Source organism: Pseudonaja textilis, chromosome 1, assembly GCF_049901715.1.
Source record: "Pseudonaja textilis isolate UNSWEBS1 chromosome 1, rPseTex1.2, whole genome shotgun sequence".
Taxonomy (NCBI): Eukaryota; Metazoa; Chordata; class Lepidosauria; order Squamata; family Elapidae; genus Pseudonaja; species Pseudonaja textilis.
The window spans coordinates 93,782,657-93,803,504 of record NC_141990.1 but is presented as its reverse complement, the minus strand read 5'-3'; the positions used below and the strand labels follow the sequence as shown (position 1 = coordinate 93,803,504).

Sequence of the window (20,848 nt, the reverse complement as noted above, 5' to 3'; positions counted from 1 at the left end):
TTTTTCAAAGCCTACTATTTTTGGTGAAGGTGTTTAAAAAATTTCCCCTGGTCATCATTTGGGGCATAGATTGCTACAAGTAAAAATGTGATGTGGTTTATCCGAACTTGTATAACCAGAGTTCTTCCTTTGGGATCCGACCAGATTAGTTCTGCCTTTACATCTTGTTTTACATAAATTGCAATTCCTTTTTCTTGTGTTGGTCGGCCGGTGCTGTAAAAAGTTTACCTAATTTTGGACAAATTAGATATCTTTCGTCATTCTTGAAATATGTGTCTCTTGAAGACATATTATATCTGCGTTATGTTGAATAAGTTTTGAGAATATCCTTTTTCTTTTAATAATGAATTTAATCCGTTTATATTGATGGAGAGCAACTTCTTCCCCTCCACCATTTATCTACTTCTGCTTAGATTTTTGCCTAGTAATGATTCGGTTCTCTTGTTGTTGTTGTTGTGGGATTTGCTCTTCTCTCCCATGTTGTGGATTATCACTTCTTGAAATTGAGAAAGTCGTTCCTTTTGGGTTCTGTGATAATATCGGACCTCCTGTGGTCTTGTTTTAGGTTCTTCTTTGGTGGGTTGACTATTCTTATCTGTGAGCTGTTGATGAAAAACTTGGGCCTGTTCTATCGATTCTATTTTGATTTTCCTCTCTTTCCATGTAATTAACATCCCTTCCGGGATTAACCATTTAAAATGGATTCCTTCTTTATTTAAATCATTAGCTAAAAATTTATAATCTTGTCTTATCATCCTCACTCTCTTTGGAATTTGTTTTAAAATCCTAATTTCTCTGCCCTTATATGATATTGTTTCCTCCCTAGACATTTTCAAAATTAAATCCCTCAGACATCTCCTAGAGAAGCGGATATGAATTTCTCTTGGACAGTTGTTACGCCTGGCGTAGCTTGTGCTAACCCTATATACCTCATCAAACTCTTTAATTAGATCATCTTTTTCCTTTCCTAGCCATTCAGCCAATATTTCTGCCATCAAATGTTCCAATTCTTCATTTTTGGCTTCCGCCACATTCTGGAATCTTAAATACGCCATTGCTTTGTCCATCTCGAGGTGGATCAGAGAGTCTTCCGTTTCTCTAAGTACATTTTTAAATTCCTCATCCATCCTTTCAAAGTTAGACTCCATGCGTGTTGTTCTACTCTCTATATCTTTTATTTTCACTTCGCTTTCTCTCCATGGCCTGCTGTAGAGACCCTATCTTACCCTCCACCTTCGCTATATCCGCTTTCATTTCAGCCTTCATTTTCCCCATCTCATCTTTCAATTCACTTATATCTGCTCTAGTTTCCTTGTGATTATTAATCATCATTTCTTGCATTTTAGATATAGCTTCCTGCAAGGCTAATATTGAAGTTTGTATATTAATATTGGGGACATTGGGCTGCTTTTCCCTATTAAAGACTCCTCGATAGTTTTTTGAGATGTTGGTGGGGTGGCTGTCAACGTAGTCGATAGGGTCGGGATAGCCTTCTTTCCTGTTTTTAAGGCCATAGTTGTTGTGGATGTCATCTCTCTAAGTATTTGTTTTTGTTGATGCACAATATTAATATATTATCCCAAATCACCATTCAGTATTTGGGTTCTGTACTTGAAAGACTATTCACGTATTTCAATTTTATATCTCACTCCACAGTCTTTTCCCCTATATCATAAATAGAGATCTGCAACAATATTCTAGTCAATGTAATAAGAAAATTGGTCAACAATAGTACATCAATTAACACTTTAAGGAATTGATCTTAAATGTCGTAAGTAGTCTAAATAATTTATAAATAGATTATATCAACAAAGTTTATCCCTTTTACTATTAATACTTACAACAGTAAACTCTTAACTCTTTGATAATAGTGTATCCTCCTCTTCCCCCCCAGTAAGTAAAATTATGTAAAGTGTTTAGGAGATACAATAGGGAGGCAAGGGGCAAGATAATAAGAGAAGGGGTAGAAGAGAGATTACCACAGCTTCAGAAAATCAACAAACAAACAACCACAAGGAAGTCATCTTAAAGAGAAAATAGTGCCAACTTAGTAAACTTAAGTAGTACCACGTAATAAAGAGAGCAAATTGGGTGAGCTAAAGTTCCATCTTCCAGCTAGAGGTTTCTTTTCAGCCTTCCAATCAGCAAATGGTGAAAAGTGCTGACTAATCTGCAGTCCCAAAACCGTCTATCCCAGCTGTTCTGTTCGCCTCTGGCTTCTTCCTCTTGCTGCTGCTTCTTTCTTTGCTTTCCAACTTTTAAATCCACATACAAATCTTCCAAAGTCCAATATAATGCTCAATTTATCTTCTCCCCAATATTAAGTAGATGTAATAGTCATGTTGTGCTCAGACCAGATCCGGATCTCCAATCTCCAGGTTTTAGCAATCTCTCTTTCCCCAAAGCTTCCCCAATTGCTTTTCTGGCCGCTCTCCGCCGGACTTCCAAGAGGTGCTTATCACAACCAGGAGAGAAGAATTTATGCTATCATTCTTCTGTCATTCTACTCCCTTCAGACTTCAAAGAATCCAAGATATAAACCGTTTCTCTGTTCCTGTTACTGGATCTCGCAGGCTGTCACTGCTTTGCTTATTCACTCAAGTGGCAGATCGATTGGAAGCCGCCATAAAATGACAGCTTACTCTTTAGCGCCGAGCTCGGGAGTTTCCTCTTCACTGTTGGGGAGTTGCCTTCCCCCTCTGCAGCTCGAGGATCTCCACGCTGACACGAACCTCTCCGGGTTCATGTATCCCTGGGGGATCGCTCCTGACGCCAGAAAAGGTGTTCGAAGCCTGCACCAGACTTCTTCACCTCCGATCTCCTGTCCTCTCACTTGAGACTCCCAAAAGAACTAAGTTTTAAACAATGTTGTACACCTGTGATATATTAATATCTTTCACATAAGTAAAGGTGGGGCAGTAATTCATATTTACCTGTTTCTAATGGCTTTTCTTTCTTGTGGGGTTCTAGACAATAAGAGAAAGACCAGAACATTATTTCCCTCATCTTCATAGAGTTGTGTTAACTTATAACATTCAAATGGAAATATGTAATTTTCTAGATTTATTTCTACATGGCACTTACCAGTTTTGTTTACATACACATCTTTCTTTGGCACTTTGGCTAAAAGAAAAAGATTCAAACATTTGGACTATGACACAGATGGAATCCAGATGATCAATATCCCTTTAATGCCCATATGTTCCAGAGGATCTTACAAAATAAGAGAGCTCTTACCCATTTCTCTTGGCTTTTCTTTTTTGTGGAGTTCTAAAAAAATAAGAGGAAAACCAGAACATGATATCAACACTTGGGTCTTCATACTTAAGGGCCCTTCCCTCTGGCAGCAAGTCAACCCTGACAAAGAGGATCTCATAGAAGGATATATCTTCAACAAGTGATAAGCAAATGACCTAGGAAGCAGGACAAGGGATGAGTCCTAAGAAACCAAGAATGGGCAGAAGGCATTCTATTATTTATCATTATTTGATCTTTTTTTCTCAGTCTCTTTTTCAAGGCAACTCATCATACTAATTTTGTGTTAACTGATGGGAAGTGAAAATCGTTGGATTTATTTTGATTCAGATCTTACCAGATTCTTTTATATGGATGGCTTTCATCGGTAGCCTGTCTAAAATGAAAAGAAAAAAGTACTGAGTTTGAATAAACGTTGCACCGTTGTACTATATTATATTATGTTTTGCATAAAGAATTCATGTTTACCTGTTTCTAATGGCTTTTCTTTCTTGTGGGATTCTAGACAATAAGAGAAAGACCAGAACATTATATCTCTCATCTTCATAGAGTTGTGTTAACTTATAACAACCTTTCAAATGGAAAGATGCTATTTTCTAGATTTATTTCTACATGGCACTTACCAGTTTTGTTTACATGCACATCTTTCTTTGGCACTTTGGCTAAAAGGAAAAGATTCAAACATTTGGACTATGACACAGACGGAATCCAGATGATCAATATCCCTTTAATGCCCATATGTTCCAGAGGATCTTACAAAATAAGAGAGCTCTTACCCATTTCTCTTGGCTTTTCTTTTTTGTGGGGTTCTAAAAAAATAAGAGGAAAACCAGATCATGATATCAACATTTGAGTGTTCATACTAAATGGACCCTCCCTCTAAAAGACTAGAAAGAGGAGGGAAGAAATATTTTCAGTCTCACCAGGTTCTATTTAAGTGCTAGTGATTACTGATAGGAGCAGTGTAACTTAGAGAATGTTATAGGGTCTCCTGCCTGACCAGGAGCCTGGATTAGAAGACCTCCAAGTTCCCTTCCAGCTCTATTCTATTCTTCCCTTCTAACATTCAGTTTTGATTTTTGGTATTGGGTAGACTAACTTTTCCTAAGAAGAAAATATAAACTTTAAGTGTGAAAGTTCTAATATCTTCGATTTTCAAATTAAATTAACTGTGAAGGGCATTTATAACCAATTCATATGGTCCTTCTATATATTTGGAGCCCACAATGATGGCGACACTAAAGATTCCTTCTCCAGGCAACACAGAATAGACATGGCGGAAGTCTGTGTCTGCTCTCTCATAGAAAATACCATTTTCTATTTTGATAAGCTGGAGTAGCTTTAACCACCCTGTCCCGCAAGCCAGCCCTAAGAAAGAGGATCTCATACAAGGATATATCTTCAACAAGCAGTAAGCAAATGATCTAGGTGGCAGGGAAAGAGATAAGCCCTAGGAAACCAAGAGTGGGCAAAAGGCATTCTATTGTTCATCATTATTTGATTTTTTTTTGGTCTGGTATCTTTTTCAAGGCAATCATAATCATAATTTTATGTTAACTGAAACGTAAATTGCTAGATTTGTTTTGATTCAGATATTACCAGATACTTTAACATGGATATCCTTCATTGGTAGCTTGGCTAAAATTAAAATTAAAGTACTGAGGTTTAATACATGTTGCACAGTTGTACTATATTATATATGTTTCGCATAAAGAAAGATGGGGCAGTAATTCATGTTTACCTGTGTCTAATGGTTTTTCTTTCTTGTGGAGTTCTAGACAATAAGGAAAAGAGCCAAACATTATTTCTCTCATCTTCATAGAGATGTGTTAACTTATAACAAATTTTCAAATGGAAAGTTGTAATTTTCTAGATATATTTTTACATAGGACTTACCAGTTTTGTTTATATGCACATCTTTCTTTGGCACTTTGGCTAAAAGGAAAAGATTCAGACATTTGGATTATGACATAGATGGAATCCAAATGATCAATTAAAGTTAAGAGTACTGAATTTGAAGTAATGTTGCACAACTGTGCTATATTAATAAGTTTGACCTAAGCAAGGGTGGGGTAGTAATTCATGTTTACCTGTTTCTAATGGCCTTTTTTTCTTGGGGGATTCTAGACAATAAAAAAAGAAGAAAACATTATTTCTGTATTTGGGTGCTTCTAAAAACAGTGGATGATTGCCTACTTTACACAGAATTGTCAGGTGCAAGAAATCAGGAAGCCAGGTGGTGCAAATGTCTACATGTCTAACACTTTCTACAAAAATCTGAACTACTAATGGTCAAAGCAAATCGGCAGTAGATAAGAGCCAACAGAATTCAAGGTGGGCTGGATTTAGATATCTTGTGGGTGTGAAGGGACTTGAGACTGGTGACATATTTGACCCCTCTCTCATGCTCAGCCTGGTCCTCTCTTACAGAATTAAATGATAGATTGATGTCATTTTAAGACAGTCTTTTAATTTGACTAATAAAACTAAGTTAGGATTGAAGGGACTGTTCTTACTAGATAACTCACACTTGGCAGAAGGCACTTTATGATTTATTCACTGTGGGTTTTTTTTTTTTCTTGGCAATTTTGTGTCACCCACAAAAGTCAGATTACTGAGATTGTCTCTGTATTGAATCCTGACATAAAGCCCAGATGAAATATGTCTAGATAATCCAGTTCCTAGAGGGTTCTCAGAAGAAACTGGACTACCGTCTGTCAGAAATGGTGTAGGATCTCCTGTTTGGGCAGGGCATTGGACTAGATGGCCGACAAGGTGCCTTCCAACTCTGCTATTCTGTTAATTGCAGTCTGATCACCTTCTCAGCAACCTTCCTGAAAGGGGAAGATTAGAGACAGATCAGTAGTTATATAAAATTGTTGGGTCTTGAACAGAGGGAATACCACTACCACCTTCTGGGCTCTAGGCACTACCTCAAAGAGTCCAGTACAGTGGCAAAGACCTAATTCAGGAGGCTTCAACAAACAAGTAGCCAAAGCAACCTATCTATTCCTCAGGACTCACCCAGATCATACTACAAGATTGTACACTAGGCACCCAGATCAGATCAGACCCACCCAGCCAGAATCCAACTCAATGTCAATCTGAGCAATACTATCTGTCAGATATCTAGAATATTCCCCATAACAAACAGTTCAGATGATCCAATGGCCATCCTTGAGGGAATCTAGGAGAGGTTGGGTCACCATAAGTAGAACCAATGGACAGCTATCAACATTCATAAAATGTACATTTTGCTGCCCTTATCACTACAAGGCAATACCGGCAATACCCCATATTAATCAGGCTTGCATTTCTTTGGTGTACCATCACCTGGGGTTTCTCAATAATCTAAAGTGTGCCTGGTATTGATAAACAGAGACAGGCCACTTAGGGATGTTGTGGTCAAAAGCCTATGCCTCGCAACAACTGAGACCTCACCTAAACCATGCACCAAGATTCACAGTGTAAACCATAAGCTCCTCTAGAACTCCACACAGTTCATCAGTCATCTGGGGAGTGCCAATAGAATAGGCCATCTCTTCCCATGGGTGAGGGCAATGAAGGGAATCAAAACATTTGGTGTTTTATTTATTTTTTAGCAATTAGTCACTTCTCTAGCCTTTTATTAATGTTCAAAGTGGAAAATGGAATTTTCTAGAATTATTTTTGCTTAGGACTTACCAGTTTTGCTTGCATGCATAGCCTTCTTTAACAGTTTGGCTAAAAGGAAAAGATTTAAGAATATTGATTATTATAAATATTGAACATGGATAATATATGTATCCCATCTTTCAAATAACAGAAGTGGAGAAATTAGACCATACCTACCTATATCTATTGGCTTTTCTTTCTTGTCTGCTTCTAGAAAGTAAGAGGAAGATTTGAACATGATTTCTGCATTTATGTGTTCAAAATAATCAATGGATGATTCCATTCTTAACAGAAAAAGTGATAGAGTGAGGACACTTAAATATAGATTTTTTTAAATTTCCCAATTAATCACATTGGACAGAATGCGGTCTCCTATCTACATTTTAAAAATAATTTTATTGCTTTTAAAACAATAACAGAGAAAAGCAAAAGAACAAAAGGATACATACATTATCAAAACAATGCATAAGAAGTGCTTAAAAATAAGTGAAAAAGTACAACAGAAATAATAGGATACAGAGTATAATATGTTGTTAGAACAAGAAACAGATACAGTTCTATATATAATCTAATACAAACATTATTCAGGTATATGTATATTTCTAATACATTTATATGACTTTCATTCTTTTTTTTAAACTATAGTACTTTGTATAAATGAATCTCATATTTTCTTATATAGTATCCACACATATTTTCTTATATTTATCCATTCTATAGGCAATCCACTCATAGGTAGCAACTATAAACAGATCTTCAATCCAGTAAAACCACACATTTATTTTTTCAATGTTGCAATATCAGTTTTTAGCTACAATAAGGGCACAGAGAATCCATATTGTTCAGTTGTGAAATTCCATGTATTAAGAAAATATTATCCTCAAAAAATCTCAGCTTTTGTTGTACAGTCAACATTTATGTAGTCCATTATTTTGTCTCAAAACTTAATGCTTTTAAAGAAGCATTGCCATTACTGAATCCCAACAAAATGCCATCCTACAGAATTCTTTTCTATACAAACACAATGGAGCCCAATAAATTCTAAATATTATTTTTGGTTTTATAAGTCAGAAATTGAGATCTATTGATATTCTTGGTATAGATGTTAAGACACAGTCTCATTATCTAGGCAATACAGGAACCTCTAATTCTTTATTCCACTAATCGTTTACCTTTTGCATATTGAATTGATTTATTGATAATATCTGTTGAAATGAAACATTGGTTTCTTTGTTTTAAAAGATTTAGCTAGTTGTTCTCGTGTCTCAGAAAGTAAAAATGCTGCTGGTTCAAACAATGCTGTTAACAATTATTGTAACTGTAAATATTGCCACTGGGTAACATCTAATATTTGTCTCTTCACATATCATTTGTTAAAATTTGTCATCATTATGTACCAATTGATCCGAAGTCAATATTCCCACTTTCATCCATATCAATATTTCCTCCCAGATTTTTAATATAGGATTTCCCCATTAAGACAATTTAGTATGGTTGACAAAAGATTGAATCACCTCCTATCAATGTTTGATATTTTAGTTCAATAGTTCTCTTATGGAACACTCATTTCTGTAGTCTTTGATTAATTTTCAAGGTAGAAAGTTGAATGTCCCAGATTTTTTTCCCCTTAGCCTTACCAGTTTTGTTTGCATACACAGCCTTCATTGGCAGCTTGGCTGAAATGAAAAGATTTAAATATATTATTATCACATATGTTGAATATTTAGCCTTAACACAACTTTTAGGTAAAGTAAATGTAGAAAATAAGAGCATGCTTACCTATTTCTATTGACTTTTCTTTCTTGTCTGGTTCTAGAAAATAAGAAGAAGGTTTGAACTTGATTTCTGCATTCAGGTATTCAAAATAAACAGTGAATGATTCCATATTTAACAAAGAAGGAAGTAATAAATTGAGGGCACTTAGAGACAAAATGTTTTAAATCCTCAATTAAAATTTAGATAGAATTCAGGAGACTCCTCTCACTAGATAACTCATATATTCATTTTTGTTGATTAAAAAAATAACTTAAAGTTTATATGACCAGAAAATGATTTTTGCATTTAAATGTTCAAAATAAACAGTATATAATTTAATACTTAAATTCTGGATTCAGTTGGCAGAATGCACTTTATTTGTTTTTGTGGTTTTCTTCTTAAGGCTTATATGTCTTCTGACTTGAGAATAAGAGAGCAGTTTCTACCCCTTCTTCCAGAAATTGGGATTCAATACCAAGATCCAATTTGAGGATATCTCAAAGAAAAGACAAGCAAGCCATGTTGGAGGCAAAGCTAAAGGGCTATGTGGATGAGGCCTGGTAATTTATTATGCACATTTGGGGCTTTATTTCACTGGGTAGTCATTTAGAATATGGAATATCCATTTCCATAGTCTTCTATTAATTTACACTAAGTGTTCAAAGGAAACAGTACCATTTCTGAGATACATTTTTACCCCAGTCTTACCAGATTTCTTTATATGCACATGTTTCTTTGGCACTTTGGCTAAAAGAAGAAGATATAAGGATTTCGGTTATTCCACAATTTGAACTTGTATAACCCATATCCATGTCCAATATCATGTTTTACAGTTGTAAAAGAAAGAAAATATTAACATACTAACCTATTTCTATTGGCTTTTCTTTTTTATGTGTTTCTGGGATGTAAGAAGAAGAACACAACATGATTTCTCCATCAGAGTCTATAAGGGTGTGCTTATTTCATATATTACAATACATATCATTAGTGAAATGAGAAACCAAGACCACAGTTAATTAGTCTTGTGATTTCATAATTAAAACAAAGCAGGGATTAAGTGGCTTTTATTTTATTCCTATTGTATATATGCTGCTTATTTTTGTTATTGCTGCATATTCTCTAAATTTAAGTCGCCAATCAGATCTCATTAGAATTGTTTATTTCTTCCAATTCTGTGCAAAATTTATTCTTATTGCCATGAGCATGTATCTATGTAAATTGTGGTTTTGTTCTTCAAAATTTATATTAAATCAGAAAGAGAGTTGCTTGTCAAGGGTAACAAAATGAATAAATTTCTTGATTAATAGAATGTTAATACTATTAATAGACTTCACATATATTATGATACACACAGGAGGATAAATATTTAAATGGGCAAAGTTTGGTAGAAGCATGGAAAATAATAAGCCCATTAGATAAACTTGTTAGTGTGTCCTTTAAATGCCTTTCATGCTGGAGATAATTACAATAAGAAAAATGTAATTATATGTGCAGACATGGTCCATCCAGACTCATTGAATGGATTGAAGAGACAGTAAGAATTATTCAGTGAAGACTATAATATGGATGATTTGGGGGTAGCAAATAGGGGGCTGTAGGGATTAGTCCTAAGTAACTCACAGGAACAAGATGTAGTCTATTTTTCATGTAATTAATACAAAGTATTCAAAATAGAAAGTGTAATTTGGGGGAAAAAAGATACCCAGGTCTTACCAGATTCTTTCACATGTGCAGCCTTCTTTGGCCTGTCTGCTAATATAAAAGAAAAAAAAGAATTATGATAATTTTTAATAGCATTCTACATCAATATGTTTCCGGGAAGGCAGAGGTGAGAAAATGGGGTGTAGTTTCCTACTTCTATCAGCTCTTCTTTCTTGTATGGTTCTGGAAAGTCAGAAAAAAACAATGACATTGTTCCTGCCCTTGAGAGTTTTTAGCAAGCAGTGTAGTATTTCTATACTGAGCAGAAAATGAAATGATAGACTGAGGTCACTTGTAGACAGTAAGCTCAATTAAGAGTTTGAAAGGGAAGTTAGTTTGTTTTATTACAAGAGAGAAGAAATAAGCATATCTTTTGCTTTTTGGTAAGTTTGCAGTGCTCATAGAGGACCAAGGATGAATCAGAACTTAGCTTTGCAGCAATAACAACTAACTGTTGTTTGTCTGCCAGCAAACAAGAAATTTATTGTCCAACCCAGTTCTGTCCACCTCTGTAGAACCGGTAGTTCTGAAAAGCAGCAGACAGAGAACATATATAGAACCGGTTCTATGTCTGCTGCTGTTTTGGCCCACCCGCCGGTCCGGGCTCTTACTTGACCTTTATTTCTTGCTTTTTCAACCGCAGCTGCTTTGTGCGACACAGCTGCAGTTGAAAAAAGCAGGGAAAAGGGGCTTTTCCAACTGCTGTGCACTTGCACGCAGCGCTGCTCAGCTGTCCAGGCAGCTCAGCAGGTTGTAAATTGCACTTGCATGACTCGCGCACGCATGCGATGCCGAGCAACAGAACCAGTAGTTATACCAGTTGGATCCCATCCCTGAACCCACTCACTTGCTTACAAGAACCTCTTCCCCTCCCTCCAGGAAAAATTAAAATTAAAATAAACTAAAAACCTATTGTCATAGAGGCAAATCATCTATAGAGAGATATAAAGGTCCTTCTCCATTAGTTCTATAAAAACAAGTCATGTGCAAAAAAAGAAAGCTAATAAATTAGTGTTTATTTGCTTATTTTAAAGATGTATATTGTCACCCATTTTAAGCAACTCTGGGCAGCTCACAACAACCAATTATTATTAAATTAATATGCATGTCTGAATATTCTAAAATGGGAGAAATGACTCCCATTTCAAAAGACCATGTAGGGAGCAAAGTACCATTATAAACTTTCTACAGTTTATCCATATATGGCAAAATCATGCGTTGAATCAATGAGCAATAGACACATGGGGCTATGTATGTTTCTAAGTACTGTAACAACCCCACTATTGATATCTAATATAGATCCAATAATCATTGCGGGTTAAACTTTTCTATTACCTGTTGGTTTCCTTTTATTCACTAGGCACATAATTATCATTTCATAATAACTTGGTGTTAGAAATGGGATCAGAAACAGTGATTGGTAAGTAGTTGGGAAAACAAGATCTGGCATCCTGGGAAAAAGTCCCTAGAAATGGCATCGGTGGGTTGCTCAATCCAATTTAATGTTGCATCTGCCCTGTCAAGAAATGGCCTTAGGCTATGAAATTCTTAATGTTATTCTATCAGACTACAGACAGAAAAATATTATTTGCCCATATAAATAATGTCTTAATGCACACCGAAGTTTTGCTAGTATTGCAACACAGCTCAGAATTCAATTCAATATTACATTGGTAATCATATGATTAAGTGTTTGGATTAACATTATAAATATTAATAATATTACGTGACTGCATGTGATAGAATGCACTAAGCATTTTATTATATTTAATTGTTGCTGCATTAATTAACATCTTGATTTACTCATCAATGACTATCTAAGCCAGGGATGTCAAACTGGCAGCCCATGGGCCGGATGCGTCATGTGCAGCCACGCCCACTGCAGCTCCACGAATGGGAAAAACTTCAAGAAATGTCACGTGATGGCAGCGAGATTGACACCTGTAATCTAAGCATAATTGGATATAATATAACATTACTTCCTGACTTCTATTACCTTCTCTTCACACCATTATTCATGGAGGAAAAAGCTCCCATCTCTTTTCCAGTAGAGGGAGAATGGAGAGGCAAATGGTTTCGAACAGCCATACATCTCTCTTTTAAGAAACCTCTGGTGACTAAATAGGATATGTTTTGCCTCATTTCCTGACACAGAAGCATGGGCCGTGGAATCTATATAATTTCCAGTTCACAAATTGAGTATCCAACATCCTCTGAAGCTACTTGAAAAGGCAATGGTGTGTCATAACAGAAGGTGAATAGAGATCACTCATACTGGTGATGGCTCAGGAAGGAAGGGAAGCTGGCAGAACATTCCCCATCTGCTACTCGGGAAATATTTAGAAGATCAACTCCCCAAATCTCAAACAGGTGGTGAGACAGTGATGAGGTATCAAGCCTTCCTTGTAAAAGACCTAGAGCTTGCTATCAATTAACAGCAAGGTAATATGTGAACAGTTTTTCTAAAGCACAGCATTGTCTCTAGAGTAGCTTTGCTAGAAACTGACAGAATAAACATATTTTATGTTATCTTTAAAGAACATTCGTTGTCAAGACTATGAAATCACACATAAAGTCAAAATCTCATCAGCTTTACTTCTATATTAAGGAGTTTTCTCATCAGCTTTCAGATTGCTTCCTGTAGCTAGCTTGCTCCCCCTGCCTGATTCATGCAGAAGTCTCAATATGCATGAATCAATTTTACTATACTCAGTATTGCAGTTGTAAAGTTTGAAACTTGTAATTACAATAGATGATTGTTTCAATTGATTTGTTTATGCGCATAGATACTTCTAAGAAGTAGAATTATAGTAGAAGGAAAGTACTTTGAGGTAAGAATTGAGAAAGCAAGTTTGAGATTATATCTGAGCCGCTACCCCCAAATTTTCAAGTATGTTAGTGATCCAAACATGAATTGGTGCGCCAGCACAATCGTTTCTCCTTGCTCTTTCCTTTTTTAGAAACAACTATATTAGAAATACTATAAAAAGGCATTTAATAGACTGTAATTATTTTCATATAAATAGTAATGTCCAGGGGCTCCAAGATCATCCAGACTGTTTATAGTGTCAACACATACTGAACATTTCTATTGATACATGCATGTGGAATCTTGAGAGTGGAAAGAATTAAAATCTATTTACAGCTAATGTCAAGAAGATTGGAAGCTGCTTCTTTATAATCCTTATTTTCCTTTTCTTCCTTTGTTTTCCTTTTCTGCTTTTTTCTCTATTTACTATTTTTATTTATTAACTTTATTTTCCTTAGTGGGTTTTATTTTGTTAAACATTTCTTCAATAAAAATGATGGTATATATACTATACTACAAAAGTATATTACATATAGTTTCCCCATATCTTTTTACCTATTAATACTGCAAATATACATTCACATACGCTACACAGAAGCATTTTGATCAATGTGCAGATAGACTTTTATTGTTTGTATAGTGCATTTTAATTATTTTAGTTTAAATATACACTATGATTTTAATATTTTTAGTCATCCTGAGAAACTCAGTTTTGAAGGGGGTATGTTTATCCAATTTCAAAGAAAATAAATAAATGGGATTTTAATGATAAAATATACAAATATGTGAAAGATAAAATATAAAAATATGTGAAAGTCAGCCACACTAACTCTGTAGGAATGGCTTCTAAATAAACATTTCTGCAATTGAACTGCAAACATTTTATTGTGCAGAATTTTTATTTCCCCATGGATTTCAATCAAACTTAAATCCAAGTTTCCTCCTACTGCAAGATTTTTTAATGGTCACTCTGATTTGTGAATTCATGCAAGAATTTACCTAAACATTTAATCCTTTCATATTTCAAGCTGTTCAGTCATTCACATATATTACTACATAGTTTCAACAAAAGTTCTGTGTTTTATTAAATATTTTTTTCAGGCAATAAATTATTTTTAGAATAATTCAGCCCCATAAGCATTTTCAGCAATTGTTGCAATATTGACACAATTGTTTAAAAAAAAAAATCAAAATATTTTTCTGATGAATTTACAAGTTTGTTTCAGCAGATGGCAGCATGTAGCTTACTTTTCAGGGAAATAAGCAAAATTGGGCCCGAATATTTCAGGGAACTAGGCAAACTGGGATGTCAAAAAATATCTGGAAAAAAAGTGGGTTTGTTTTTAAGAACTAGCAATTACTTTATAATGTCATTTTTGTTAAGGAAGTCATCATTCTGCAGAGCAATGAATGCACTCTCATGAATGATTTTAATGTTGATATTCTTTACAAAGGAATAATACTATTCAAAATGGCTAAATGAGGATTTATATGTTGTGAAGACTATATTTGAAGTCATCTGAAACGACCGGAGTCACTGTTATCAGAGGAACAATTTATAAAATTATTTCTTTGTGGGACTATTTGAATAATCTGTTGCCTTAGGATAGCAATAGCACTTACCACTTTACAGTGCTTTACAGCCCTCTATAACTGGTTTACAGAGTCAACATATTTGCCCCAACAATCTAGGTTCTCATTTTATCCACCTCGGAAGGATGGAAGGCTGAGTCAACCTTGAGCCTGGTGAGATTTGATAATTATATTGTATCTTCAGCATCTGTTTCCTCCTTTCACTCACTTCATACAGATAAAAAAAGGATAAGATTTTCCATTTAATTGGGGTCATCTATTTGGGGGCCACAGTTCTAGGGCACAGAATCAAACCAACAATTATTGAAGAAAAATATTATCTTCTTTTTACTTTCTGTCACCTCCATTCTCTTCTCTAAAAAAAAGTGGCTAAAGGAGGATGCTGATTTGCAAAAGCCAATTCATGCCTACAGAGTCAACTTTAGAAATAATTTTATCATGGTTAAGTATTCAGAGTAGAAATACCAAATGTTTATTATAATAGAAAATGTGTAACTGGATAACCCATGTTGTTGGGTTTTCCACAAAAACAGGTAAAGGACAGCCATATAACAACTAATTAAATATGGGATGATCTTCTATAAATGGAACAAACCTGCTGTAGGCCAGTAAAAATGTTTTTTTGTCCCGTCCCCCGCAAATAATGCAGGAAGGCTTTCATCTAGGTCTATATTTGCAAATGTGGCCAAGTATTTGACAGAAATGCAGTGAATATCCACGGATCTTGCCTTCCAAAAGCAGCCTTACTTGTGCATGGCTCTTGTTTCAAGAAATTCCACCCTCAACATTTAGATGATGATCATATTCTGTGAGGAAAACCTTTCCTTCCGAGATTTGCAAGGTTCACTCCTCATGACTAAGCCACAGTGCAGTGTAGTGTGCTTAGTTTTGATTTAACACAATGAGTGAATCCAATTATTGTGGCTTGTAAATGATTATGTATGGTTTTGTCAATTGGCAGGACAAGTCAAAACCCATTACATTATTTTTATTTTCACAGAACAAAAGGAGTTCTTATTCATCTGAACCAACAGATGGCGCTCTGGTCCAATGAAATAAAATAATAATAATAATAAAAATAAATACATGCTGCCCAAAAGGGTGATTAAATAATCCTGAAAACAAAGCACGAGAACATAATTGAAATGTTTACCTGGTGTTGCCACTTTTATGGAAACTGGCTGGGGGGATACAGGAGTTTTTGCTGGCTCTTGAAATGAGAACAAATTAAAGCAATCTTAACGAGGCATGCCATAACAAAATAAATAATTTAAAAAGATGGGGAAACAACATAGAAAAAATATTGCCCTTAGTATCCTTTTCATAAGGAAAAAGAGAAGATAATTAAAATAAGTTGTTATTTGGAATTCTATTAAGTCAAAAACGGGGAGAAAGCGTGATTTGAAATCAAGTGATAATAATTAATATTAACAAATGTAGCATCACAATGTAATAGTCATTTCACAAACCACATGCATCATTTTCATAAAAAGGCATAGCTGGAATAACATTCGCCCTGAAAGTAACTAAAGTCTCTATATTTATGCTCTCCTCCTCCAAAATAAAGCAAAACAGGTCATTCTCAAGCTGTATTACAGATCAGTGTCACCAGCTCAGCTTTGATATACATGTACGTATGCAAACAATGAACAATCTGGCTTGTCTTTGATCCATCTTTTATGATAAATGAGTATACCCATCCCCACTTCAGGTCAATGGGACTACATGTGATTAGAGTCGATTCACAGCCTGTCTCTGTGCAAAACATGCCTGTTTGACAAGAAAACAATCAGACGCTCTTTCTGTAATGCCAAAGATAAGTGCTACTCAGAAGAGAATATTGAACTATGATCGTTTATGTCAGGGACATGATGGATTGCAGCATCCATTTTCCTAGGATGGAAGATGCCATGGCGAAGGATCAGAATTGTCCATCAAAGCTGTACGTTTCAGCACCTGCTACCCAAACTGAACAATTGAAATCAGCAGCAAGAAGCAGCAATTATATTTGTATTTTATCTTTCCTGTGATGACCTTTTGCTCTGGGGGTTCTCAAGTGTTCATTTTTATTTATTTTTTGCTTTTGATGATCCATGATTCTTCCTGATGCTGAAATGAGAAACATTGTGATACTGAGTTGTATTTAGTTTTTAGTAGTGCTATAGAAGCCCAGGGAGAATAACTTTACTGCAACATGCTGGAAAAATTCTGAAACAAGTAGTCCTTTCAGATGTGTTTGTCCTTTTTCTTTCTTCTGTAAGTACCTGGGTACCTTCTGCAATTCAGCAGAAGAATACATTTGTTTAGGGACTGTTCAACATTACAGTGGCACTGAAAAAAAGTTACTTATGACCAGTCGTCACACTTGTTGTTGCATCATCTCAATAGCCATGTGATAATAATTTGGACACTTGGCAATTGGCATGTATTTATGGCTGTCCAGCATCTTGGGACCGTGGGATCACTATTTGTGACCTTCCCAGTTGGCTTCCCACAAACAAAGCCAATGATGGAAGCCGGATTTGCTTAATGACTGTGATTCACTTAACAACCATGGCAAAAAAACGAGGTACCTTATTTAGCAATGGAAATTATGACCCAATTGTAGTCATAGGTCCAAGGACTTCCTACACACAGCTGAAAGCTAAAATGGGACAATTTTAGGCCATATTTTACCTGGTTAAATAATGCAGGATTCTTTGTTTCCTGCATCACTTTCCCAGAAACAGAAACACAAATGCTGCCAGGCTTGATGAGTTGTATTTTTCATGCCAGGGACTTGTTTTCATTATTCAAGGACTAAGAGTCTTCAGACCTTATTATATAGGAACCAGATAAATGAACTCTTCTATCCAGCTCATGGCCACTATGAAATACTCAGCTCAGATCACAGTTGACATTTCAATCCCTATCTGCTTTTTCAAGATGTAATTTTTTTTTAAAGAAAATGGAGAAGGGAAGAAATAACTGTCAGTCACAAATGGGAATGGGGAACTGAAAATGCAGTGTGAATTGATTCAGAATAGAAGAAACTGCTATGTCTAAACATGTCATTTTAAAATTATAAATGGTGTCACTCTTTCCATATTTGCATTTTCATACAATTTTACAGCACAATTCTCTGCAGTTCTATCCAGATGTAAATCCTGTTGAGGAGAAGACACCTTTTACCAAAAAGGAAAAAGAATGTATAAAATGATATACTTCAATACGCATAATTGGATGTATCAAAGCAAACACTAATAACAGTGAAATAAAACAAACAATGGTAAGAGCATAATTATAAAAATAAGACTCACTTTTTAGGTCTTTCATGGAAACGGCTTCTTTTGTATCTGTAAGAATATATTATAATAAGTGTACTGTTACTTATTAGTCGACAGCACTGCTAAAGGCTTTCACATATGTACCTCAAGCCAACCATTTATTTCATCATCACAAAAGATAAAAATGTATTTCTCCAGGGAGCTGCATCTTAAGCTTTCTAAACGACGGGTGTTTCAATGTTAGCATCTAATTTGAATGCTGAAATGCAACCCTGGGATATGAAATAATTTATTCATTTATTTATCCTGTCTTTATTATTTTTATACATAACTCAAGGCATCAGATATACCTAATACTCCCTCTTCCTCATATTGTGCTCTTGTTGTCCTGTGAGTTGGGTTGTGCTGAGGTAGATGTACTGGCCTAAAGTCACCTAGCCAGCTTTCATGCCTAGAACTCAGAGTCTTCTGATGACCTAACCACTAGACTGAACTGACTCGCAATAAAAACTTTACTTTGAAATATTTGCCCTTCTGGGGTAACTAGAATAAAAAGCACTGAGAGCTATTTCAGACAAAATGCCTTCTTAGCAGTTTTCAAGGCCAGCTTCCATTTAGATATGTATTTTCCCAGTAAAACTGTTTCCTTTTACTTATATGAAGATTATCTCTTTGGGACCACCTACACTGATTTCTGCTCTTTAGGACTCATGTGCCATTTTTGTAAGAACCTTTTCTTTCATCTGAGGTAATAAAAAAACCTAGCAGTTTACAGAAGAAACTCATGCATTATTGGGTATATGTAGCTCTGAAAAAAAACATTTGTGTGTTAATCTTTCGCCTCTATCAGCCTGTTTCCAGGAATTGCTTCAAACCCTGCTAATTACCACACTGAGATGAAATTAACCATAAAGCTGTTTTCGGTCAGGGAGGTCTATTGAAGCATTCATAAATGCTTTATGGTTGCCAGATATGGTAATTTTAAAAAGTGTCGCTTGTAGTTGATATGAATCATTTATCACAATTATCTGCTATTACTGGAAGCTATAAAACCCGAACTCACCGGCAACATTATGTTCAACAACAGATGTGATCTACAACATGCTCTATAACAAAAGTTCTGATACACTGGGATAATTCTTTATGTTTTAGATAAGAATGTTCTTTTACTCAAATAACTTTCTCACAGAGAGGAGATTCATCCAATTTTGTTTTTCAAGGGTAGCTTGTTTTTCAAACATTCCAATGTTTAAGGATTATCAAATGAGGAATTGATTCATATGTATTCATTTTCACCTAGTAATATATAAAAAAGGTTAAAACAAGAAACAAATCTCTGCTGAAGATTTGTTTTTCTCCTTTTTCCTTTTACTATTCATTCATAGTTACTCCTTGAATAAAGAACTATGTGATTTTATTCAATATGCACAGGAATTGTTGTGTATATTGAATAAAAACCTAATCACATAGTTCTTTATTCAATATGCACAGCAATTCCTCCACCAGTTTTCTGCTAAGGTCCCTAATGAAATACACGAGGAAATCTCAAAATGTGGGACATGACTCCATTAACATACTTCAGGCAAAATCTGGAGTGACTCTGATACTGCTTCCACTATGCACAGACAATCTTTGCAATCACAAAGCTGGAGCATTGTCAAACCACAGCAACTTTGCCCAGGGAAAATCGGGGTCCAGAGCAGGTTTTTAGATTGTTCTCAGTTTCCTTACGCAAGCACGCAATCTTCTCCATTATGGATAATGATAAAAGTATTACTCCCTATATTGAACATCACTGATTAACATAATGCACAGAAACAGCACAAACGATACTGAACCAGTTTTGAAAACCCCTCTGGGATTCAGAGCACTGTTTGTAAATAATTGCAGGAATGAATTTTTACATATGCAAGGCATAAGTTGCTTTTTTTAAAAAGAAAGGCTATGTTTTCAGGACTATAGATGGTCATTACAGAGAACAAGGTGATTTTTTAAAATAAAGAACTAAATCTACCAAATGGAACATATGTGGTAATAAACAAAAGCCAGCTACCAACAAAAAATAAGAACAGTTGGGGATTTTTATCAGCAAACAAGGTAGATATGTCTTAGGGACCTTAAATATGGAGTCAATGTTGATAAAATGTGACAATCTTGAGGAAAAAAAAGGTTGACAGCAGCTGAACAAATAGATCTCTCCATACTTATGTAAGGGACCTATCATCAATGATAGATGTGATTCTGATGACCAGCTGTTTCTAGTATAGGCCAATCTTCCCAACCTCCACAACTAGGAATTTCAAAACCCATAGTCTCAATAAATCTGGGCTGGAGTGTCTGGTCATCTAGATAATCAGGCATGCTAGAATTCAAAAATCATTACATAACATATTTCAATAGATGGGCAGAAGGGATAGAGGAATTCAAAACATTTTACCATTACGTGAATCTATATTTGAGACATATCATATAATCTATATAAGTTTACTTGATTTAAGATTGATTTCATGGAAGGATAGTTTGCTCAGAAGAATGCTTGCTCAAAAAAAAAAAAAAAAAAGAGTGTCAGTGCATTCAGAGGATATATTTGCTAATGAGCAATTGCTTTATTTTAGTTGAGAACTCACCTAGTAATGTAAGCTAACCAAGGTATTTCCAATTCTCTATTCAACATCTAAAGACCAGGGTTTCTTATTTACATAGATGTAGAAAACTAACATAAGCACATAGATGTTGGGGCTTCCAAGACACTAAATAAGCAGAAGGTTTCTAGATACAGTATGTCAGCCTTATGTGTAAAATCATTTCCTGCACT

General features: G+C 35.2%; 1 protein-coding gene across 28 annotated transcripts in view; it reads right to left on the bottom strand.

The window, feature by feature from the left end:
* TRDN (triadin) overlaps positions 1–20,848 on the bottom strand; it is a 239,662-nt gene that overhangs the window by 70,778 nt on the left and 148,036 nt on the right. For 15 of the 28 annotated variants that reach the window (XM_087941756.1, XM_087941764.1, XM_087941813.1 and 12 more), the window contains 19 exons: positions 18,067–18,102; positions 15,921–15,977; positions 10,378–10,416; positions 9,530–9,562; positions 9,373–9,411; positions 8,689–8,721; positions 8,547–8,585; positions 7,087–7,119; positions 6,940–6,978; positions 5,346–5,378; positions 5,152–5,190; positions 4,997–5,029; positions 4,032–4,064; positions 3,879–3,917; positions 3,724–3,756; positions 3,593–3,631; positions 3,238–3,270; positions 3,085–3,123; positions 2,934–2,966 (listed from right to left, as the gene is read on the bottom strand). In XM_087941756.1, the coding sequence (XP_087797882.1) occupies positions 2,934–2,966; positions 3,085–3,123; positions 3,238–3,270; positions 3,593–3,631; positions 3,724–3,756; positions 3,879–3,917; positions 4,032–4,064; positions 4,997–5,029; positions 5,152–5,190; positions 5,346–5,378; positions 6,940–6,978; positions 7,087–7,119; positions 8,547–8,585; positions 8,689–8,721; positions 9,373–9,411; positions 9,530–9,562; positions 10,378–10,416; positions 15,921–15,977; positions 18,067–18,102 (702 nt within the window). The remainder of the gene's footprint in view (positions 1–2,933; positions 2,967–3,084; positions 3,124–3,237; positions 3,271–3,592; positions 3,632–3,723; positions 3,757–3,878; positions 3,918–4,031; positions 4,065–4,996; positions 5,030–5,151; positions 5,191–5,345; positions 5,379–6,939; positions 6,979–7,086; positions 7,120–8,546; positions 8,586–8,688; positions 8,722–9,372; positions 9,412–9,529; positions 9,563–10,377; positions 10,417–15,920; positions 15,978–18,066; positions 18,103–20,848) is intronic. The other 13 variants (XM_087941749.1, XM_087941801.1, XM_087941786.1 and 10 more) reach the window with 11 other exon arrangements.